Raw genomic sequence first — 20,924 nt, 5'->3', positions numbered from 1 at the left:
GAAAATTTTTGCGTTGCCGTAGCTCAGTAAGGAAGGATTTGCGACACCAAGTTTATGGATTATAATAATGCTTTAAATTGTCTCCCCTACCACTTCCTGGAGTATTGCTGATTCCTCCTGAAACACCATGTAAGTCTCCATCCCAGCCTCCCTTCAGTGTCGCCGACTCCATGGGGCCTGAGGGGGCCAGAGCCCCCTCAAAAATTCGTTATGGATGTGAGGAAAAAATGTGTCAGGCTTGTCGATTTTCCCCGTAGTGTCCAGATGTTGAGATTCGAGTTATCAGGGTTGTAATGTTGATCATAGGACTCTTCTAAAATGCTTAAAAAACTTAAAACTCACTACTTATAAAATTTTCCTGGGCAAGATCCCCGGTTTGGGCCCCCCCAATATTTTTTGTAAGTCGGCACCCCTGCCTCCCTTAAACAAAGCTCTGCAGATCCCGTTGTACAATATGAAAAGATTCTTCAATGCAAATTAAGTCATTTTCTTCTCAAGCATTATTTTTACAAGAATTAAGGATTGAAAGCCAATTGTCAATCAGGTTCTTCCTCGTGAATTGATGAGGGTAACTCATTCATTCTTCCATATTGCTGTTTCACAATCGCTTTCGCGGAAAATGAAAGTTTCTGCTCAAAACACGGGGAACGGAAAAAACAATTGGCGCTCCTGAAGCGTTCATTTTTGAGCCTAAGGAGCTCGTTCCTCGAGCACCTCCAAGCATTCCAGGCGTGAGAGGAAGCCAAGAATCATTCTCCTGTATCGTAGTCTCCACGAAGCTTGCATATATCTCGTTCTGCGCGGAGTGGATTACTGTACAAGTACTGAGTGCCACAATTACCGGCGATTTCGCGGACGCAGTTACGCCTTCTTTCACGTGGAATGGAAGATTTCAATCTTATTTGGAAACATTTGTTCCGTTGTGTTTGGCTTGTTAAACACGATCTAAGGTTTGCTTTTGGTGAAATCTCTTTAACATGAGTGATCAGCGCGATAACTTGGGGTGAGTTTCAAGTTTTTATTTAGAAAATATCCATTTCCCTGTGTTTTTTGTGGTAAATTTGTTTTTTATTCAATGGACTGTTTTCTTTCGATGTTCTGCGTAGGTACTATTATTCATGTTATGACGGATAAAGTGCGTTTTACTTGTTTCGTCATCATCGACTACGTAAAAAGATTTACCTTACTTTACCTGCTCGGCTGCTCGAACCTCAGAAGGCTTTGGACCTCACCAGCAACTCCTTGCCATCACTTTCATTCTTCCATTCAGTCATCGTCCGCTTCCATTATTCTCATTTCCTCTCTGATCTGGTCTTTCCAGCATAGTCGTGCCCGGCGGCATTCCTCTTTGCAGGCTTTCAGACTTCTCTCTAAAGTTATTATTTTCTCCTTATCTCTACACATGACGTACCCCCTTCAGTCTTTGGCTTTTTGCTTGTACGCTTTACAGGTGGATTTTTAAATAGCTTCTTTAGCGACAGACAAAGATTTACTCCAGTAAATTTAACGAGTGTTTAGTCACACAATTATTTCGTCATTATGTTTCGTTCTTTCCTATGTCCATCGTAGCTTGATGAACAAGTTGGATCGCGCTATCATGTGAAAAGTAACCATCTGTAAAGTCTGGAGTGGCTTAACTGTGACATTTGGTTGTTGAAGTGAGTCGTGCGAAGAAGTTATCCCCATGAGGAATTTTCCCATACGATTTTTTTTTACTTTCAAGACCTCACTTTCAAGAGCGAAACTTTGAGTCTTCAGTATTGCTTTCAAAGTTCTTGACGGCTATTTTCTTATATTCTTTCCGATAATTTATGGTAACCAGCCATGATTTTAACATCGCTCGTGCGTCTAATCATGTGCTAATACCATAGATTTCCTGAAATGTATCCACTTCGTTAATCGGTGTCCATGTGGCGAGTTAAGTTTAATTCCGGTTTGCCTCGATTGATAATAAAACTTGTATTTCCGAGTTCTGAAAGCCTCCACGAGGTATTTTTGTGATATTTCATTAACTTAGTATGAGAGATAAGGGATTGCAATTCATATCACTCTAACGGTCAATGTTCTTCCTCTAGCAAGTTCAGGGGCAATGGCCCTCCACGTTGATTTCGGCCGAATTCCAATCCACTTTGAGATAAACTAGGCATGCTTAAATTTTCCCAGTTTTCGGAGGTGCCGTCACGTTATTCGGTGTTCATGTCTTCTCCGTCCACAGTTCCAATAGATCACAATAGATTGTAATTAATTAATAATAATAAAAAAATTTTAAGTACAAAGTCTTGAGGTTTAGGCACTTTTATATAAATAATATTTTAAAATATAAAAAAGAACCTATGAGTCTAGATTTCTTGTTTACAAAAATTAAAACAGGAGTTTAGAACAAAATTAATATATTGATAATAACGCTAATAACATACGTATTAATTGTACCCGATTTCCCTCAGCGCGCTGCTGCGATTCTACCCATTTCTTTGGGTAGGTTTACGTAGAGGTGATCACACTCATTACTCTGGCTGGTGTAACCTTGCTCTTCCAAATTACAGTATTTTAAATGACAGTCCACAAAAATTATCAGCATGAGAGTTGATCACATTTGGTTCGTGGAATTTCATGTCTTCTCAATCTTTAATAACGCTTTTAAGTTTCCGAAAATATTTTTCCTATTTTAGAACTTAATTTTAAATACGATGCAGCTATAAATTTTAGTTAAGGAATTTATACAGATATTTCTGAGGAATTATGTACGGGTTCCTTAAATTTGTGTTTTCATATTTTAAATAACTTCAGTACTAAAGTCTGGGGTACTCTATGGTAAAAGCTTTAAGGAATGACATTTTCTTCGGGTTCTCACAGCGTACGGTGGATTTTGTTGACAACAGTTTCATTGACATCGTACGACGCCTTAATACGTTTCTACTCTGTCACAAAATAGCAGGCACACTACCCTAAACAAAGGAAAAAATCCCTTTGGACTTTTACGAAGGAGTTTATCCAGTGCCTTGCTCGTGTGCGAGAGAGTGCATCGGTGAGACTTCCAGATTGATGAAACTCCGAATGCAGGAAGCGAAGGGCTACTAAGAAAAAGCAGCACCCACTGTCGATCATATCCGAGCATGGATGGAACGAAAATTGACATGGCATACTCTCTGAAGACGCCAAAATAGTAGCGAAGGAGAACAAACACTATCCTAGCCAGATCAGAGGAGCAAGCTAAATTGTACGAAAAATCCACGGAGAAAAAATCATTCGACTTTACCGCGATTCGAACCCGGATCCCTTGATTTCCTGCCGAGTGCTTTAGCCAATCAATCTACCTAGAAATGCTTTATTCTTTGTGGAAATTTGTGGACCATACCGGACAAGGTGGTATGGTCTGCTGAGCATGTTATGCGACTAGCAGTCAAAATCATACGCACGGCGCCACAGCCGGAGAGCTAAGCCCGAACTTCGAACACGAGGTGGTGTTCGCTCTAGACGAATTTAAGTATACCAGGACTAGCCATGGTGATAACTATACGGGAGTCACCCGCAATGCACAAATTGCATGAACTGGTTAAAGCACTCGGCCGGAAATCGAGGGATCCGGGTTCGAATCCCGGTCAATGCGAATAATATTTTTTATCTGTGGATTTTTCGCACAATTTGTGCGTTGCGGGTGACTTCCGTAAAATTATCACAGTGGCTAGTCCCGGTATGCTTAAAAATAAGTTATTTAGATATTGAAAACGCCGGTAAACTTCAACAGAGATCAAAGCTACCCCCTTCATAATGCATGGAAAAGGGTTCTCCTACCACCGAACAATGAGAGAGGGACGACACCGACCAATGAGAGAGTAGCAGCGGGATTAAGAGGTCTCTTTAAGGCGGCAATTTTGCGGTGTTTCATTACCTTCGACGTGAAGACGCGAACTGCCATGTCAGCGAAACTGTTGTCAACAAAAGCGAACGGACGCGGTGAGAACTCAAAGAAAATGCAGAAATCATCTAATCAACACCGCGAAAATCTTCAAACCTACAGTTTTAAGGAATTTCGGCTGAATGTTCATTAAGGGATCACTCAGCGACATAAGTTCTTTGTTTGGCTAAGTGAAGCTAGAGCTCATCCCATTCATGCCTCCGGCTTGTGGGTAACTTTTCTCTTTGAAATGATAAGATGATAAATTACATTCCACAAAATTTATCGTTATTGGAATTGATCACAGTTGGTTCATTGAATTGCTTTGATTCTCTATCCGCAGTTCTCGCACGACGGATAACGACGTGACAAATCATCACGGCAAGGGAGCCGTGATGTGTCCCGGTACACAGCAGCAGCAACATGGCGCCGAGTCGCCGGCACAGACGGAACCCCAGCAGGCGGAGCAGGAGAGCATGACCCCTGTACCTCCGGTGACCCCAGCGCCGGCGTCGATCGCGATGCCCAGTCCTGGTCCCTCGCGGAAGGGCCCCAAGGGCGGACACGGGGCCAACGGCAAGGGAGAGGAGGGGAGCTGCGGGGGCCCCAAGCGGCGGGCCGCCATCATCTGCCTCTCGGTCCTGCTCGTGCTCTGTTTCGCCGGCTGTCTCCTGCTCATATTCCTGCCCTGCCTGCCTCCCTACGTCTCCTTCCCCGAGTACAAGTGAGTATCTGGCAGTCAAGGTTGGCAACAAGAAAGGTATTTGAAGAAAGATTCCAGGCTTTCCCGACGTATGATTATGCTGAAGTTGTTTTGGTTTTCCCACCGGTTGAGGCTCTCCATCTCTACCGACGTTTCGATGGCCGTGTTGTCCATCATCATCAGGGCTTGATTTCCTCATAGCCGTGATGACGATGGATGACACGGCCATCGAAACGTCGGCAGAGATGGTCTGCCAATAAATCCATGGGTGATTACAAAAGGTTAACTTTTTTTGCATATAAATATGCAAATTCTCTTGGTCCATGTATCGATAGATTATAGAAAAACATAATAGGTACTGCTAAAAATTGTTTACAGTTTCCTATTTGTCCTCTCGACCCCTTTTAAACGCGTGATTTTGTTATCCATAATTATGATGAATTTCATCCCTGTGTAATTTTTCTTATTTTTTCTTCTAAGAAAGGAATCTTATGGAGGATGGATCATTATTCTGATAATCCAAGAAGCATTATCCACCTCCTGATGCCGTGTGAATTTATATTCAACGGTTGAGGAAACGTTTGAGAAAAGTTGCGAAACTCGTTGAGATTCGCTGATCTTTTTCTCACTTTGCGGAGGATAAAGGAGCTAAATTTCTTAGGTGACAAGAAGCTTCGGCAATGCATTCCATTAAGTCATCATTTCATAGAATCTGCGATTCAGCTTCATATTCTAACTCCCTGGAAGGATGCTTGAAAATTTCTTTTATGAAGGCATCGCTAAATGAACTCTTGCACTCCTGTTGAGTAACTTACTCGGCAAATTGTGAGGTCAAAGAGTTCCAGGAACAGAACTTAAGTTCGATGGTTTCATAAAATTGATTGTCTACATTGTTGTCACCTCTGCCTTTAACTTACAAGGGAATGCACGACCTTCGCATCGCCGATCGAGCTCAAATTTTGCGATTCGGTAGTTTATGGGTACAAATGTAATATGCCGAAGCGAGACGACGCACTTCTCGTAAAATTCCGAGAAAAAAGCAATTAAAAATCGTAAAAAATGAAGGTACGCTATATAAACTGTTTTGAACGCCCATGTTAAACAATTGGGTGACCGCCCAGTAGATACGGTGTCCGACTGTGGAGGTGAAGGTAACGTGATCGATGCTCGCTCAGGGAACTTTTTTTGTGTTAATTTTTAAGAATTTTATTGTTTAAATTTTTAAAGTTCGTTTTCTTATCTTCGTTACTACTATGGGATATATTTTTAAAAGAGTTTTTTTAAATATTTAAATCAGTAATGGGTCAGCTTGGGATTAGGAACTGAGGATGAAGGGTGGATAGAATCCCGGCGTCGGCATTAGCCTGCTCTTAACGAAAGACGCCAAGGGGACCACGGCTTAACGTCCCATCCGACGGACGGTGTACTGCACAGCTAGTGTAATCGAGTCGGACACCGTATCTACTGGACGGTCACCCAATTGTTTAACATGGGTGTTCAAAACAGTTTATATAGCGTACCTTCATTTTTTACGATTTTTAATTGCTTTTTTCTCGGAATTTTACGAGAAGTGCGTCGTCTCGCTTCGGCATATTACATTTGTACCCATAAACTACCGAATCGCAAAATTTGAGCTCGATCGGCGATGCGAAGGTTGTGTATTCCCCTTGTTAGCTCAAATACCTACTGTAGTATTTTTATGTGTGCTACATTTCGTTTCAATCATTCGCTCTCTTCAGAAAAAAGGCACTGAAATTAGTTATTCATTCACCGATGCGTTTCTTTCATTGGGCATCCACTCGTCGTAATACCTCAGGAGTAATTATGCCTTATAAAAAGTTTTCTTCCTCGTGTTGTGCCGTAAGGACGATGATGAAACAAAATTAAATGAATGAAATAAGTTGTGTATTAACGGGGTTGTAGTTTTTCTATTTTCAATATCTATAAAAAAAACTAGCAGTACCACTTATTTTATCGTAGCTGTTTTGATGTTCCTCCGTGGATACAGCAATGCGAGTCCTGCGGAATAATGCGGGCATTCGGCTAGGGCTTAGCATTCGATGATTGCTCCTTTTCACTCTTCTCTCAATCCAGGAATTGGAGCAAATTTGGAGATTTTCTTATCATCCGTCCAGGTAGGCCTATGCTTCTGTCATTTTTAATCTCGCTGTCATCGCGTGGAATGTATTGTCAAAGCTACAAGTGAGTGTCTTTATTTTAATCCCGGAAGTGAATATGCTGATAAATCGGTTAAAACTCCTTTTTAATTTGATTGCTGGAAACTTTTCAACAGTGCTTATTTCTAGCGATATTCTTTCGAGTTTTCACGGAACTACGTCCACAAAATTGGGTTGTATGTATGACCATAAATATTAGTGCTGTAACCTATAGTTCTAAATGTTATTTCCTAATGCTTCCGTCAGTGCAATCGAAACAATTTCGGCTAGCGATTGTCAATTTTCGATTTATGTAGTTACGGCTCATTTTGGGGAAACGAAATTGGATGGTCGTTGGTGGTGTAGTCGGTTTGGCTGCTGATCGAAGAGTTTCGCTTTCTAGCCAATTTGAAGCCTTTAGATAACCAAAAAGGTCCTTACTATCCGAAGATGTACAGGGAAAGGAAATGTCTCTCTGTACTGTATAGAGTATTCACACATTATGGAACATTGCAGCTGGAGTTCTGTCATAACCCACTGTAACCAACCTTCAAGCACTGAGGGAATCCGCTGGAGTAAATATTATAGATTTGATTCTCTTAAAATATTACCATTTTTCTAACCTTAGGATTCAATCCATCATGAGAGACTTGCAGTTAAACACATCTCAGTATACTCTTTTTATCATTTTTAAATTGTATTGTTCTGGCTATTCACAACATTACCATTATAATTTTCCTTAGCTACTCTAAACAAGTACGCGATGATTATTTTCAAAAACACAGGTCTTAAATTGAAATTTGACATTTTTATAATTACGAGGGTTGCATTTGGCAGCCATTGAAAGCAGACAACCTTGTGAATTTCGACGAAATTGGAAAAAAGTGAATTTCGCACGCTAACTAAACATAATTTATTGCGCTAAAAACTGCCGTCGAAACCAAGAAAATACTCGATAAACACTATGGGCATTCTATACCATCAATTTAAATGGTGAAGAAGTAGCTTACTGAATTCCGTTGTGGTCGTACCAGCACAAGTGACGTCGAAATAGACTCATTGTCGACGAATTGACTTTGTGAAAGTCCATAGATAGTAATAATTGAAACAACCGTAGTAATTTTCCACACTTTTTTAATTCACTAGATCGGTACGTCGAACGTTCAGGACGCCCGAAAGATGTCGTCACGCTATAAATCATCGACAAAATCCATGAAATAATGCTGAACGATCAAAGAATGAAAATGCGCGAAATAACAGAAGCTGGGGTGAATCCCTTTTAAATGAATATTTTGACATGAAAAAGCTATCCTCGTGACGGGTGCCGCTATTGCTCATATTCGAGCTTAAGCATAATCGTAAGACCACTGTAAAGGAGCGTTTGGCGATGTTCAGTCGCAAATCGAACAAGGTTTGGCACCCTTTCGTAACCGTGGACGAAGCATGGATCCAAATCAACTCATCAGAGACCAAAGAAAAATCAAGACCATTGGTTTCTGCGGGTGAACGTACACCAAAGAAGACTAAGGTGGTTCTGTCGGCCAACAAGGCCATGGTCACAGTTTTTTGGGATGCACTCGGTGTCATTTACATCGATTACGTTGAAAAGGGTAAAACTATCACAGACAAATGTTAATGTGAGCTATTATAGGACAGAGTTGATGTAGATGTATTGGAAAAACGACCACATTTGAAGAAGAAAAAACTTCTGTTCCATCAAGGCTATGCACGGATGTATAGGTGTGTAATCAACATGGCGAAAATTCATAAATTAGGCTACGAACTGCTAGGCCTATCTATCAAATTCTCCATATTTAGCACCCTGCTACTACTTTCTGTTCCCAAATCTGAAGAAATGTCTGAACGGAAAAAGATTTGGGCCGCAATCACTGAAACGAATGCCTATTTTGAGGGACTTGATTAAAGCCAATAATTAGAAAGAACAAAAAAATTGGAAAAATGTGCGACTAAATATATCGAGCTAAAAGGAGACTATGTAGAGAAATAGAACAATTTTTTGCGGAAAAATTTATATTTTCTTCAAAAAGTCACGGACTTATCAAACCATCTCTTATATTTCAACATATTCCAGTCCTGCTATCGTTACTTATGAAATTTTCGTATTCGTGGTAACCGCTGACTTGAGAAAATTCTCCAACAGGACCTCATCGTGGAATTCCTCTTAATTTTTCTGCGATTACTTGGGAAAGAGTTACCACTTAAATGGACCACGCATTTTTCGTCTTTTACTACTCATTGCGTGAAGATATGACATTGTTAACACTATGAACGATTTACTGCATTATCACTTTCCACTGAATCCATCCTGGGCACGCAGCCTCCTTTATCTTCTTCCTTGCCGCTGCAGAAGCTTTAAACTCACATGTGTAATCACTGAGGTCGCGAATAATTGTTACTTTATCATTAGAATCTCAGATGTTTATGATTTTGCATTTTTCTTAGTTGTAGTGAAACTGATGGATAGGAAACCAAAAGTTCAGTTCGATCCATAAAGACTATTCTTCGTTACAATTCAATGCCCATATATGCGTATTTACGGCATGATTTACGGGTAATTTGGGGCCTACTTGATAGAGGCAAAATGTAGCTGTTCCGATGTTTCCCAAATAACCGGAATGCACCTCTCCATATGCCTCATTCGTGTATGCCTGTTTTAGGTGCCTGCTGAGTTTTTATTAAAGGTTTTAAAATTAATATTTCACCTTCGACCTGAAAAGGGAAGCGGGATGTATTTAAAAATTCTATCCGCTACAAGTCAAAGAATATGATTAAAGAATTCTTAACATTATGTCAGTCTTCTTTTTGCATCATTAAGAAATGCTTTCTTTGTTCAAGTGAAGAAAACATAACATTTATCACATTTCATAAATCGAGAAATTAATAAATTCATAAGAGGTAGAAAAACTTCTTGTGCATTGGTCAATTATTGATAGGCTAAAGAAACTCAAGTGACCAATTGGTTAGTCAGTCACAGTGGCGCAGTGAAGGGGGGAGGTTTGGAGGATAAACCCCCCCCCCCCCAGAACTCAGAGATTATTTTTAAATTTCATCCATTTTACCTAATTGTATTGATATTATTTATAGAATAGTGTAAGGACTTAAGTAATAAAATATCCCTCAGAAAGCCTTAAAACTCGCTATTTTGTACAATTTATCTTGAAAATTCCCCTGGTCAGTCAGTTATCAGTTATATAATTACTCATGTATGATAGCATTTATAGAATTTGTGATTTTAATCCTCCGCACGGGATCGTATCCTTTTGTTACCCTCTCATCTTTTGCGGCCAAGATCTTCCAATTTTATATCCGACGAGAATTATATCAAAATAATGCTGTTTTGTAAAGCATCGTGAGTAAGGAATCTGAGGCTTGACGTAAAAGTATATGGACACAACCTGTGTAAAAAGTCGTCGACAACGCGAGTGAAGTCGCAGGGGACAGTCCCAATTGAGAGGGCGAAGGCTTGAGATGTTGCCAGTGGCAAACTTCCAGGAGCGGTCCTTCCTCGTTGCCTCGTGTCACTTACGTAATGCCGGCGAAAATTACGCCAAGCGATCTGTCGTAGCCAATAAAATGGAAGTTCGGTTACGTGCTTTGAAAAAAGGTCGACGCTCTTTGACTGGGAAAAAACACAGGGGTTGAACACGTGTTTTCTTGCTCACCAGGAAATTCATGCAATAATGAGTGTTGAAATCGTGCTTATTACACGGAAATATGTTCTTTTTATTTTTAGGACATTAGAGGGTTGCGTGAGGAAATTTATTCACGAGTATCTTACGCGCCATGGAATTTAATCTTATTCTCTTGTGTTGAAAACTCCTAAAGTTTATGTAATCGCGTACTTCACAGTGTAGTATAATATTCAAACATAAGAAAGACTTTTGATACTGCAAAAATTCGTACAAATTGGAGCTATTAATGAAAACCTGTGTTATCGTTACCATAATGGGTACATTGGTTGTGCTCAAAAATAAACATAATGAGGAACAATTTTGGAATGTGGAGTACTTATGTTAATCTGGTAATACATGATTCATTTAGGGCCCCGTGAATAAGAAGCATTGAATCTATAATTTAATTTATTTAACCCGCTAACTAAAGAAGATACAATGGAAAGACGGAACGTTGACAGGTGAAGAGGAATCAAGAGGGGATGCGTTCGAAACATGTTGCTTCCGAAGAATGGTGAAGAAAAAATGTATAAACCCAGTAACTAATGAGGAAGTGCTAAGAGAGGTGGGGGGAAAGAAAAGTCTTCTTAAAACCTTAAGGAGAAGAGGGAACAACGAAGTTGGCCACATTATGAGACGTAGTGGCCTGATGAAAACAAAGCTAGATCTTCAGAAACTTCTACGTACGACCAGATCTCATACGAGGCGTGTTACAACAGTGGTCCAGGCTCCTAATGAAAATATTGTGATGCGGGGACCAGTATTATATTGAGAAGACAAAGGGAACAGGTATTTTTTCCAAAGAGAGTTTGGTATAGAAACGAGGCAAAGAAAAAACGAGATCAATTTGATATTTAATTGTCCATTTCATTTTCCACTCGATGTCGTCACACAACAGATGCTCACTCCTATCCCTCGGCTACCAAGTTTTTAAAATATTTCTTCTATCAATTTCTGTGCCTAACTCTGTTGAGGAAAAAAATCACTTGTACTCCTTGCTCCTTGGCTCATCATCCCTTCAATTATTTTTAATAACCCGTATATTGTACGTCTTATCCGTCTGCTACGTAAACTCTCCCATCCTAAGACTACACACCAGCTCTGTAGCAGTGTATCTACGGTTCATCTGAAGAAGCCGCTGACAACTGCGCACTTATCGCTCTTCTTTTTTTTCTAGCGCCACTCTACCGCGTCCCCTGATCGGACGTCAGCTTCCCAAAGACTGGTTGAGCGGCGCCAAGCCCGTGGAGACAGAAGTGGCTGAAGGCCTGGAAAGTGATGCCCTCACGCTGTTGGGCCCCGAGTCTCTGGCCCGCAGAGGTGGGGACTTATTCACCGGCATCCTGGGCGGTGAACTCCTCCGTCTGACGCCACACAACGGCGGATTCCAGCTGGCCAACGTGACCAAGTTCGGAGAGCAGTGCGGTGAGTGTGATGGTCACGAATATAAAGCCTGAATCACACCATCATTTTTTGCCGTCCTTCAGAGTTTCATTGATAGGTTTTCAACCACCAATAGAGTGATCGCTCCACGATCCATCTTTTTTTGAATCACACGGTCATTCCAACATGCTGATGTTACGATGCTCTAGTCGAGTATACAAACGTCGGCCATGGACAATAGGGTGGACTGAAAAAAGGTTTTTTTTCCGGATCAAATTTGCCCTATGCGGGAAAGTTGCGGAATGATATCAGGATCCCGCGCACAATTTTTATTTTAAATCGGATAATATTAAGCACTGCCGCCCGAGCTCTAAAGTTTAAAATTTTGCGAAAAATCAGGCTGGTGTCAGAATCAAACTGTTATGAAGACTAATTATATGAAAACATGGGATAATTAATAATATTAACCACCTCTGCCACACCAACCGCCCTTCCAAATGACGTTTGTGTAAGCACATCAATTACTCAATGTTAGCCACCTCCTCGTGGTGAGTTCTGGGTAGTTTCTTCACGATACTAGCAGAGAACACAGCTTATGAAATGCTTAGTTTTCAGGTTCTGCTCTTTCTCAGCCTTGGCTGAATTTATTGGTGAAAATAGCTCCACAGGTACGCTATTCGTCATTATGATTGATGTTAATTTCAAATAATTTACCTTAAGTATTATACTGTTTGTGGGATTATTTACCATCACATGATGACTTATTTACTAAAAAATGAAATTTTTGAAACGAAATGCATCGTAGACAAAAATGCATTGTGTTGTGCGGTTGGTCTATTCTAAAATTTTGTTGACTATTCATAGGTTATGTTGGAGCCATAGATTTTGTAAAAAAAACTTCAAAGTTCACTGTTGTAAACTATAAACATGTTTACATTTTTTTAATATTATTAATTATCCCATGTTTTCGTAAAATCAGTCTTCATAACCGTTTGATTCTGAAATCAGTCTGATTTTTCGCAAAATTATTAATTTTAGAGCTCGGGCGGCAGTGGTTAATATTATCCGTTATCAAAAAATTTTTTGCGTAGAATCCTGATATCATTTCACAACTTTCCCGCACAGAGCAAATCGTATCCGGAAAAAAAAACTTTTTCGGCCCACCCTAATGGACAATTAGTCCCGGCGAGTAACCCGAGAATGATTCATTCACCTAGTTGGCCGTGAAGCTTACGATATTTTTTCCAACTCAAGCCCCCTTCTCAGAAACTTAACTTGGCGTAACTTGATTTATTACGAACCAGAGAAATTACGTATGTATTATGTCAATAAAAATATATTTTTAAACGAAGGAAACTATTTGTTATACGAGATGTTAACTATACTATGGCGACGCGAAATAAAACCGTCGATCCATTCATCATTCTTTGGTTCGGCTGTTATATTAGCCACAAAATTCTACCAGCTATTTCATTGAGTTCATCGATGGACTCTAAATAGTTTTCAATTTTTTTCATAGATGATATCTCCGAAGGACTGAAATGTGGTCGGCCAATGGGAATGCGATTCCATACCGATGGACTCCTCTACGTCACCGACGCCTACCTTGGCCTTTACAGCGTCAATGTAGAGACTGGTATGTAAAATATGATGTAACCCTCTCCCGGCGATTTATTTTGGGGATATCTTTTCGGAATTTCGTGTATGTTGTAGATTGAAGTTAAACTTTTAGTTAAATAGAATCTTTATTTGTAGATCTTATGTTATATCTTCTTGATTTTAAGTTAAAGATGTGAGTTGTAGATATTAAGTCAAATCTCTAGATGTTAAAACCAACCCCGTGGGCCCGGGTTCGAATCCCGGCAATGGCAGAGAATATGAGATTGCCCGATCCCTGCTTGAATGATGTGTGAATGACACTTCAAGCGCAACATTCCGTCCGTCGGATGGGACGTTAAGCTGTGGTCCCCTTGGTGCCTTTCGTTAAGAACAGGCTAACGCCGACGCCGGGTTTCTCTCCACCTTTTCTTCCATACCCTTCCCTCACGGCGCAAATTAACTCAGCTGTCGGTCGCCTCCTCAAATACCATACTATACCTCAAATTAATTGATATGATTTAATCGAGTTAATTAAACATCTCTACGGCTTTAATAAACTGAAATTAATGACTAAATCGGGCATTTTACAATATTTATGCAAAAATTATTTCCGCATCATTTTTACGTATTTCGTACTCGCTATAATATAGGTATTCAGGTTTCTATAAGTAGTAATAGCGGGAGTGACTTGTTGGAAATCCTTTATCTTAGGAGTTGACGGAATAACAACTTTGGCTTTTCCACATAGTAAGATTAGAGTTTGGTTTTTGCATAATGTTGGTCTTATCTTTTTCTTTAGGAAGTAATCGCTGCCTTTTTAAGGATAATTTCCCCAGGAAAGAAATTCCGCGCTATTTTTGAAACCCCCTCCCGGGGCGGTCTGCGTGTTATATAGTATTTTGTTATATAGTTATGTAGTATATTCTATTTGCGCCATCTGACTCCTATTCCGCCGAATAATGGTGGCTCACCATGTGGGGCCCTACAGAAAACTTTTAAGATTAATGGTTCAAAAATGGCGAGTTTTACGGCTTTCTGAGGGATATTTGATTAATCCTGACTCTATTCTATAAGTAATACTAATCCATTAAGTAAAATGGATTAAACTTAAAAGTTTCTCCGAGCTCAGGGGGGGCGGGTTTATCCCCCAAATCCACCCACTCGCTGCGCCACTGATCTCTTCAACTCCTATTATTCAGAATTGAAAGATCATAGAGATGGCACATTTCCACAGGTTTAATACTAAAAGTACGACGCGTTTCGACCGCCAAGTCATTATCAAGTAAAATGAGGATTTTTGGTTCCGGAGCTGTATGTAGTAATAAACCTGTGAAAATGTGCCATCTCTCTGTTCTTTCAATACCAATAGGATGTCATTCCACTCTATCTCGCCTGTTTCTGTTTCTTTTATCCTTCTATTTAATTATCATTGTCAAAATTGCACTTGAAAATGTTAGTGGTAACAATGCGCATCATGCGGAAGTAAATTTTGCGGTAATAATAGGGTGGTTTCCTATTATTTTTTATTGCCTAAATCGAAATATTATTACTCCTGGAGTACGTATTTCACGCTTTTAGATTTTTAAATGACGATATCTATTTTTCGCGATTAAATTACAAGTGGAAATTTTCAAGCGCGCGAAAACGCGACGGCTAAGTATGAATGCTGGGAAAAGACCGGGTGACGTCGTTCTGGTTCCAGCTGCCGCAAGTGAGGTGACCTTTGGTCGAGGCTTTGAGCGCTGATACGATGCAGGATGCTAGCAGGTAGCAGAGTACCCTGCTAGCAGGTAGTGGTTGGCTTAAATAAGGATTATTAATACCTTATCAAACGAAAGAAACTTTCCGACCATAGGCAGTTTTAATAGGTGATCACTAAGACATGATTCCCTGAGCTCTGTGCCTCATACATGCATTGGTAATCTCAGACGATGTAAAACTCCTATCTACTCGTATAGAAACTAAGTCCCTGAGACGTCACGTGGAGTGGCATCGCATGGGCGCCAATCTGGCCTTTTTCAAATGAGGATAAAATCGACCATTGTCATTTGTCTAAACCGGTATTTCTAAAACCAAATAATTTGTATATTATGAAAACCCTAATGGTGGGTAACGAATCGCAATCAATGCCTTTCGTTTTTTTATGAAGGAAACTACCCTATTTTCAATGCCTAATATAATTAGCAATAAAAATTTCCACCACATAGTGGCGTCAATCGTCGTGGAAGAGTACTCGGGATTTCCATCGGGTCGGGTTCTCAATCACGGCCGACGTTAAGATGCACGAGTCTTCCATTATCATTAGGGTAAACATCATACCCTAATATCGATGGAAGACTCGTGCATCGAAACGTCGGCCGTAATCGAGAACCAGACCCGGTGGAAATCTCAAATAACCTTCCACGATACTAAACGCCGGGATAGCCTGCGATCATTCTTTGCCACCTATCATACATGATAACTCAAACTAATTCACTCACCCTGGAGATGATGGACGAGTCGTCCTTAGAAACGCCGGTGATAAATTATTATTTTACGCGGAGTAAATCGCGATAAGACTTCGCAAAAATAGAGACTGATATGTTTGAAGTCTTCAATACAGAGTTACTTACCTTAATTTGGGGACACTTTGTAGAACATAGTTGAGGAGGCTGATCCAGGTTACTAAGTGTCATTTTTGTGAAAATTTCAGAATGTACTTACGTAATTATTCCTCATCGAATAACGACAGCAAAAAAAATTTCAAGGTGCATATGACAAGAAAACTGATAGAGCGTTCTTCATACCTTCATAATCAAGATACGAATAAAACCTAGGCTCAAGAACCCTATAAGTATCCACCACCCTCATTGTAAGGTACTTGCCTAGGTTTGTCGCTGGACTACCATTTTAATTGTTTCCAAATGGATGTCGTAGCGGAATTAAAAACGCCAGGATTGCTTGAAAATGACGCTGCGGTCGCCTGAAATGACGCGATCAAGTTTCCACTCGGACATTTATAAGGACTGAATTATTTAGTTTGCTTTTTAATCTCTTCGGATGGGGAAACATTTTTCATAGCATATACTACGTAAGGTATTTGTCTTGAATTAAAATCTGATTCCTCATTATAATAGTTTTGATTATCATCAGATACTGCGCTCTCAATGTTAATAAACAGGTTAATAAGCATAGTAAATAAAAAATAATATTGTGCGTGAATTTTTAATCCCTGAAATTCAATTATTCAATTATAATTCAACTTTTTCAATTGAATTTAGTTAAGATTTATTTGTTATCTTTTCTGATTATTTTAATAATTATTTTAATTTTATTATGTTTGAATAGCTTAAGTTTAAAGCATTACATTGAAGCTGTAATTATAGTATTTATACTTTCAAATATTTATGAAAAGGAATCTTTTATTTTTACATTGAAAATGTAATGTTTTAATTAAACTACATAAACTTAAGAATATTAACGGAATTAAAACAAATGCATGAATCATTCATGATATTTTGCTCCAACCTGGAATATTTTGTTTTTTAATTCATTTCACATAATTTTGTGCCAGTCAAACTCCCATTTTCTCGCCTATAATGTGTTTGTCTTAATTTTAAGTGCTGTAGCTGAGTAGAATTTTTACAGCCGAATCGAAACCTGAAATGTCCGACAAGATAACAGGAGAAATATTTATTGCTTTCCCATCGAATAGACTTCGTAAAATGTTCTCGGGATCGCCACCGGGTCAGGAACTGCATAACTGACGACATTTCGATGTCCGACTCGACCTTCGCCCTCAGGGCTTTCAGTCGGACATCGAAACGTCGGCAGTTATGCAGTTCCAGACCCGGTGGCGATCCCGAGAACATTTTACGAAGACAAAGAATCGAAATGTATTGGACTCTTGACTCAAGTAAGATTCAGAAACACGAAGTATTCCACGATAGTATTCCAGGTGACGTCAGTATCTACTTATGAAGTCGAAGCAGCTACTTAGCTTGCATTGGATAAATTTTCACTATAATGTGTTGGCTAACATATTCCTCGTCCTTGGAAATACAAAAATATAATACTATTTAAAAGTATTCAAGTAATTTTAGGCGTTTAAAAATTCTTATCCATCGCAGTAATCACGTGAGATTAAACAGGAATTTTGTCAAATTTCACTGAAAATCCGGGAACTATGCATGTATTTTTCTGTTTAGATTGGCTGGGTAACCAGAATAAATGAGCCTCAAAGCAGTGAAATCGTGTTTTCCAATTGTGTCAAAATGAAGTACTTCTCTTTGAATTCCTCAAACTATACCTTTCTTCATGTTAGGTTTGTAGTCCTTCGTGTTATGGGAAGGAATCTTTATCACATTTTCCAACTCGGATTGGGCGTGTATGGTTACGAAAATACTAACTCGAGCCAGAAGGGTGCTGTCCCTTTGTTCCAACCAGCCTCCCGAATGCTCTGCTGCTGTCGCCACCAGCATATCAATTGTCCGTTCGCTCCGAGAGGTCAATGGCAAAGTAAATTGTCGCCAGCTATATGACAAACTCACGGCGCGGAAGCCACGTACATACATTCTAAACGCTCTTGGCTCACGTTGTAGAGTTGCTGAGATCGATTAAAAAATAGTCGTTATTTTTAAAATAAAGAATTGGAATTGTTCGGATATTTTTCAGCGATTGAAGCATGTTGAAAATGTATCGAATCATTTCGGAACATACAGATGGATATCTTCAAGTTTGCGGTTTCTCAGCAGCCAGAAAAATGTTTTGGGAAGGGGTGACATTTCTGGGGGAGTTCAGCTCGAGGGTCAATGCCACTTTAAGTAAGCAATGAATTTAAATCCAGCTTTTAACTAAAAATTAGCTTATCAATTTTTAGGCGTTTATTGGATTGATGCGTACTCGACGTATATTCATTTTATTTTTATTTTATTCTCAAACCACCGAATACAGCTCATATAGGCCATTTTATATCGGGGTATTCAACAAATTTAGCAATTAAACGTAGAGGAACAACTATGCCCTGGACAGGGGAAGTTTACCCAGGCGGGTCTCAAACCCGCGACCTCTTGATTGACAGGCGAGGACGTTACCCCGCCGCCAGCGAGCTTCTATCGAACTATCTGCGAACTGCCGCGAAGAAGGTATTGAAATTTAGTCGAGTTGCTTCTTGGCCGCATCGATATATTTTCCGGAGTTCACTTCTCAACTTCAAATTATATCCGTGCTATTTTTCATCCAGAGCTGTTTTCTTACATTATTCACGGTTAGAGCGGACAAAATTCGGATGAAACTGATATTTTAAAAAATCGGGAATTACATTTAATTATGTTTAAAAAATAATCGGGCGGAAAAGACGAGAAAACAAGGACACTAAAATCGTGAGAAATAGAGAAATAAATGTTAAACACTCATGTTTCTTCTTCAGAGTTTCGGAAACGCTTTACCAAATTAGAGATATTTTGCTAAATTGAATGAATTTATGAATTTGTTTTTTTTCCTTCTCAACAATGGAGAACCATAAATTATAGGTCCTACCATTACAACGACCACCTTAATATTTTAGCGTTCTCCCGTAAGTTAGTGTCCTGACCCCATCGCCTCATGCCTATCGAAGCTGTTGTGTGGTAGTATGTCGTTGTTTATGTAGCTGGATGGGCATGATTAATCGAATGGTATTGGCAGCAGCGGAGGTTTCGTATTGTGCCTCATCGCAACTGCAAAACGCACTAATTAAAATAACGATGGAAGACAGCAAATTTAGTAATTCATGGATTAAATAATTAGAGCGCGTCCGAATAGTTTTTATATCGTAAGCTCATAATTGACATAAATAAAAATCTAGAAATGTTAATTTTACGAAAATTGGGAAATGAAGTAAAAGCAATGTAGTAAATATACGTTGGAAACTCTGAGAAAGCAGTGCAAAAAATATGAGGGGGCACCCGGGTTTGAACCGGGGACCTCTCGATCTGCAGTCGAATGCTCTACCACTGAGCTATACCCCCGATGAGGGAGGAGGCAGAAAGTATGGATTATATTTTAAAACGGAAAAAATCAATAACGAAAAGTTCTTTTGAAGTACCTCTGATTTAATTTTAAGTGATGTACGATTCTTTCGTTTGGTGTAATTTTTTCATCTTTCCGAACAACATCTTGTGCAATGATTTGTAGGAAAAATGTACGTACTTACGCGAAATTCGATAGGGCGGGAGGCTTGCTTTGTGAATTGCCGTAATGTTTGCCATGTGTACAATGCTTTAACTCGTGTTTAATCCCGGGGTACCTGGTAATACCCCTGAGTGTGTAGTCCAAGAAGTTACTTTCATATTTGACAATTTCCTCTACCTAGGAGCGACCTTGAAATAATCCTTTTTTTTATCGTTCGAAGATGAAGATGTTTGAACGCTCCCGTTCTGACGCATTCCACTAGCAATTATTTTTTTCTAGAGAATTTGTAGTTTTGCAGAAAATATTAGATTATACGGGGAAAATATTACAGTCGTGACCGTGATATAGGTGTAAATAATTAATTCAAAAAGCATTTGTCGCGGATATGCATTTCTTCGAAATATATATTTAATTATGCATCATTTCTAAACTAGACTCCGCTTGAAGATTCAGCACAGAGGTTTTTTTATTCAAGCTCATTTTTCAATTTTGTCTTGTTTGATGTAAAATATCAAAGCATTTACCTAGGTTATCAAAGACTGTCAGAAGATCTGGGTCCATGGGTTCTACCAATAATTTTTAGGAGAAATAAATGTTTAAATTATTTATCCACAACCCAAGTAATCGTTGACAATTTTTGTGTGACTTAGGCCTAATGCACACGGAGCGACTATTTTGTAACCTCAGTTGGGAATCAGTTGCGTCTGCAACCGGTTTGCAACTGAAACAAAACTTCTGTCCGCACACGGATGTAATGACAAAGGGCTGGTTGTAAATCAGTTTCGTCCATTGTGCAATAAGTGAAGTGTTTATTTAGTGCGTAACGTGTCGTTTTTTTTAGCCCTTGCCTTGGCAGTCGGTGCTTATCATAGGCGGATCCAGGGGGGAGCACGGGGGCACGTGCTCCCCCCCCCCCCAGACCCTAAAAATATGCAAGATTTTCAATACGGTCCCACTATAATTGCGTTCGTTTTGTATTACAAGGTATCTTTGTGCCCCCCCCCCAGAACAAAATCCTGGATACGGCCTTGCTTGCCCCCCCCCCCCAGAAAGAAATCCTGGATCCGCCCCTGCTTACTATCACTGAGTCAGGCGAAGAAGACGCTGTGAACTATTATCAATACCAAAGACGTCAGATAGTTTGTATTTGTTTAGGAATTCATGCTTTTCTACTGCTCCAACGAGCTTCATGTTGACTTCTTGATCATTCATTCTGAGATCGACACTATACGGCTGTCAAAATACCACCAAAACACCACGTGGTCTCGTGCAACTGAATGCCTGCAATGCAACTGCACAACCCACGGTTGCATGTGACTGGTTTCAGACTGATTTGAGATCGTCAA

At 39.6% G+C, this 20,924-nt stretch overlaps 1 protein-coding gene and 1 non-coding gene across 2 annotated transcripts in view; one reads left to right on the top strand and one right to left on the bottom strand.

The window, feature by feature from the left end:
• LOC124168175 overlaps window positions 1–20,924 on the top strand; it is a 100,888-nt gene that overhangs the window by 67,853 nt on the left and 12,111 nt on the right. Inside the window, exons 2-4 of the mRNA XM_046546299.1 lie at window positions 4,239–4,619; window positions 11,624–11,871; window positions 13,349–13,465. Of these exons, the coding sequence (XP_046402255.1) occupies window positions 4,291–4,619; window positions 11,624–11,871; window positions 13,349–13,465 (694 nt within the window). The 5' untranslated portion in view covers window positions 4,239–4,290. The remainder of the gene's footprint in view (window positions 1–4,238; window positions 4,620–11,623; window positions 11,872–13,348; window positions 13,466–20,924) is intronic.
• On the bottom strand, window positions 19,344–19,415 carry Trnac-gca. The gene has a single exon. It is a non-coding gene; the product is annotated as a tRNA-Cys (tRNA).

The sequence above is a fragment of the Ischnura elegans genome, chromosome 11 (genome assembly GCF_921293095.1).
Source record: "Ischnura elegans chromosome 11, ioIscEleg1.1, whole genome shotgun sequence".
Classification (NCBI taxonomy): Eukaryota; Metazoa; Arthropoda; class Insecta; order Odonata; family Coenagrionidae; genus Ischnura; species Ischnura elegans.
Note: the sequence above shows the minus strand (reverse complement) of the source record. Positions and strands in the feature narration are given on the sequence as shown.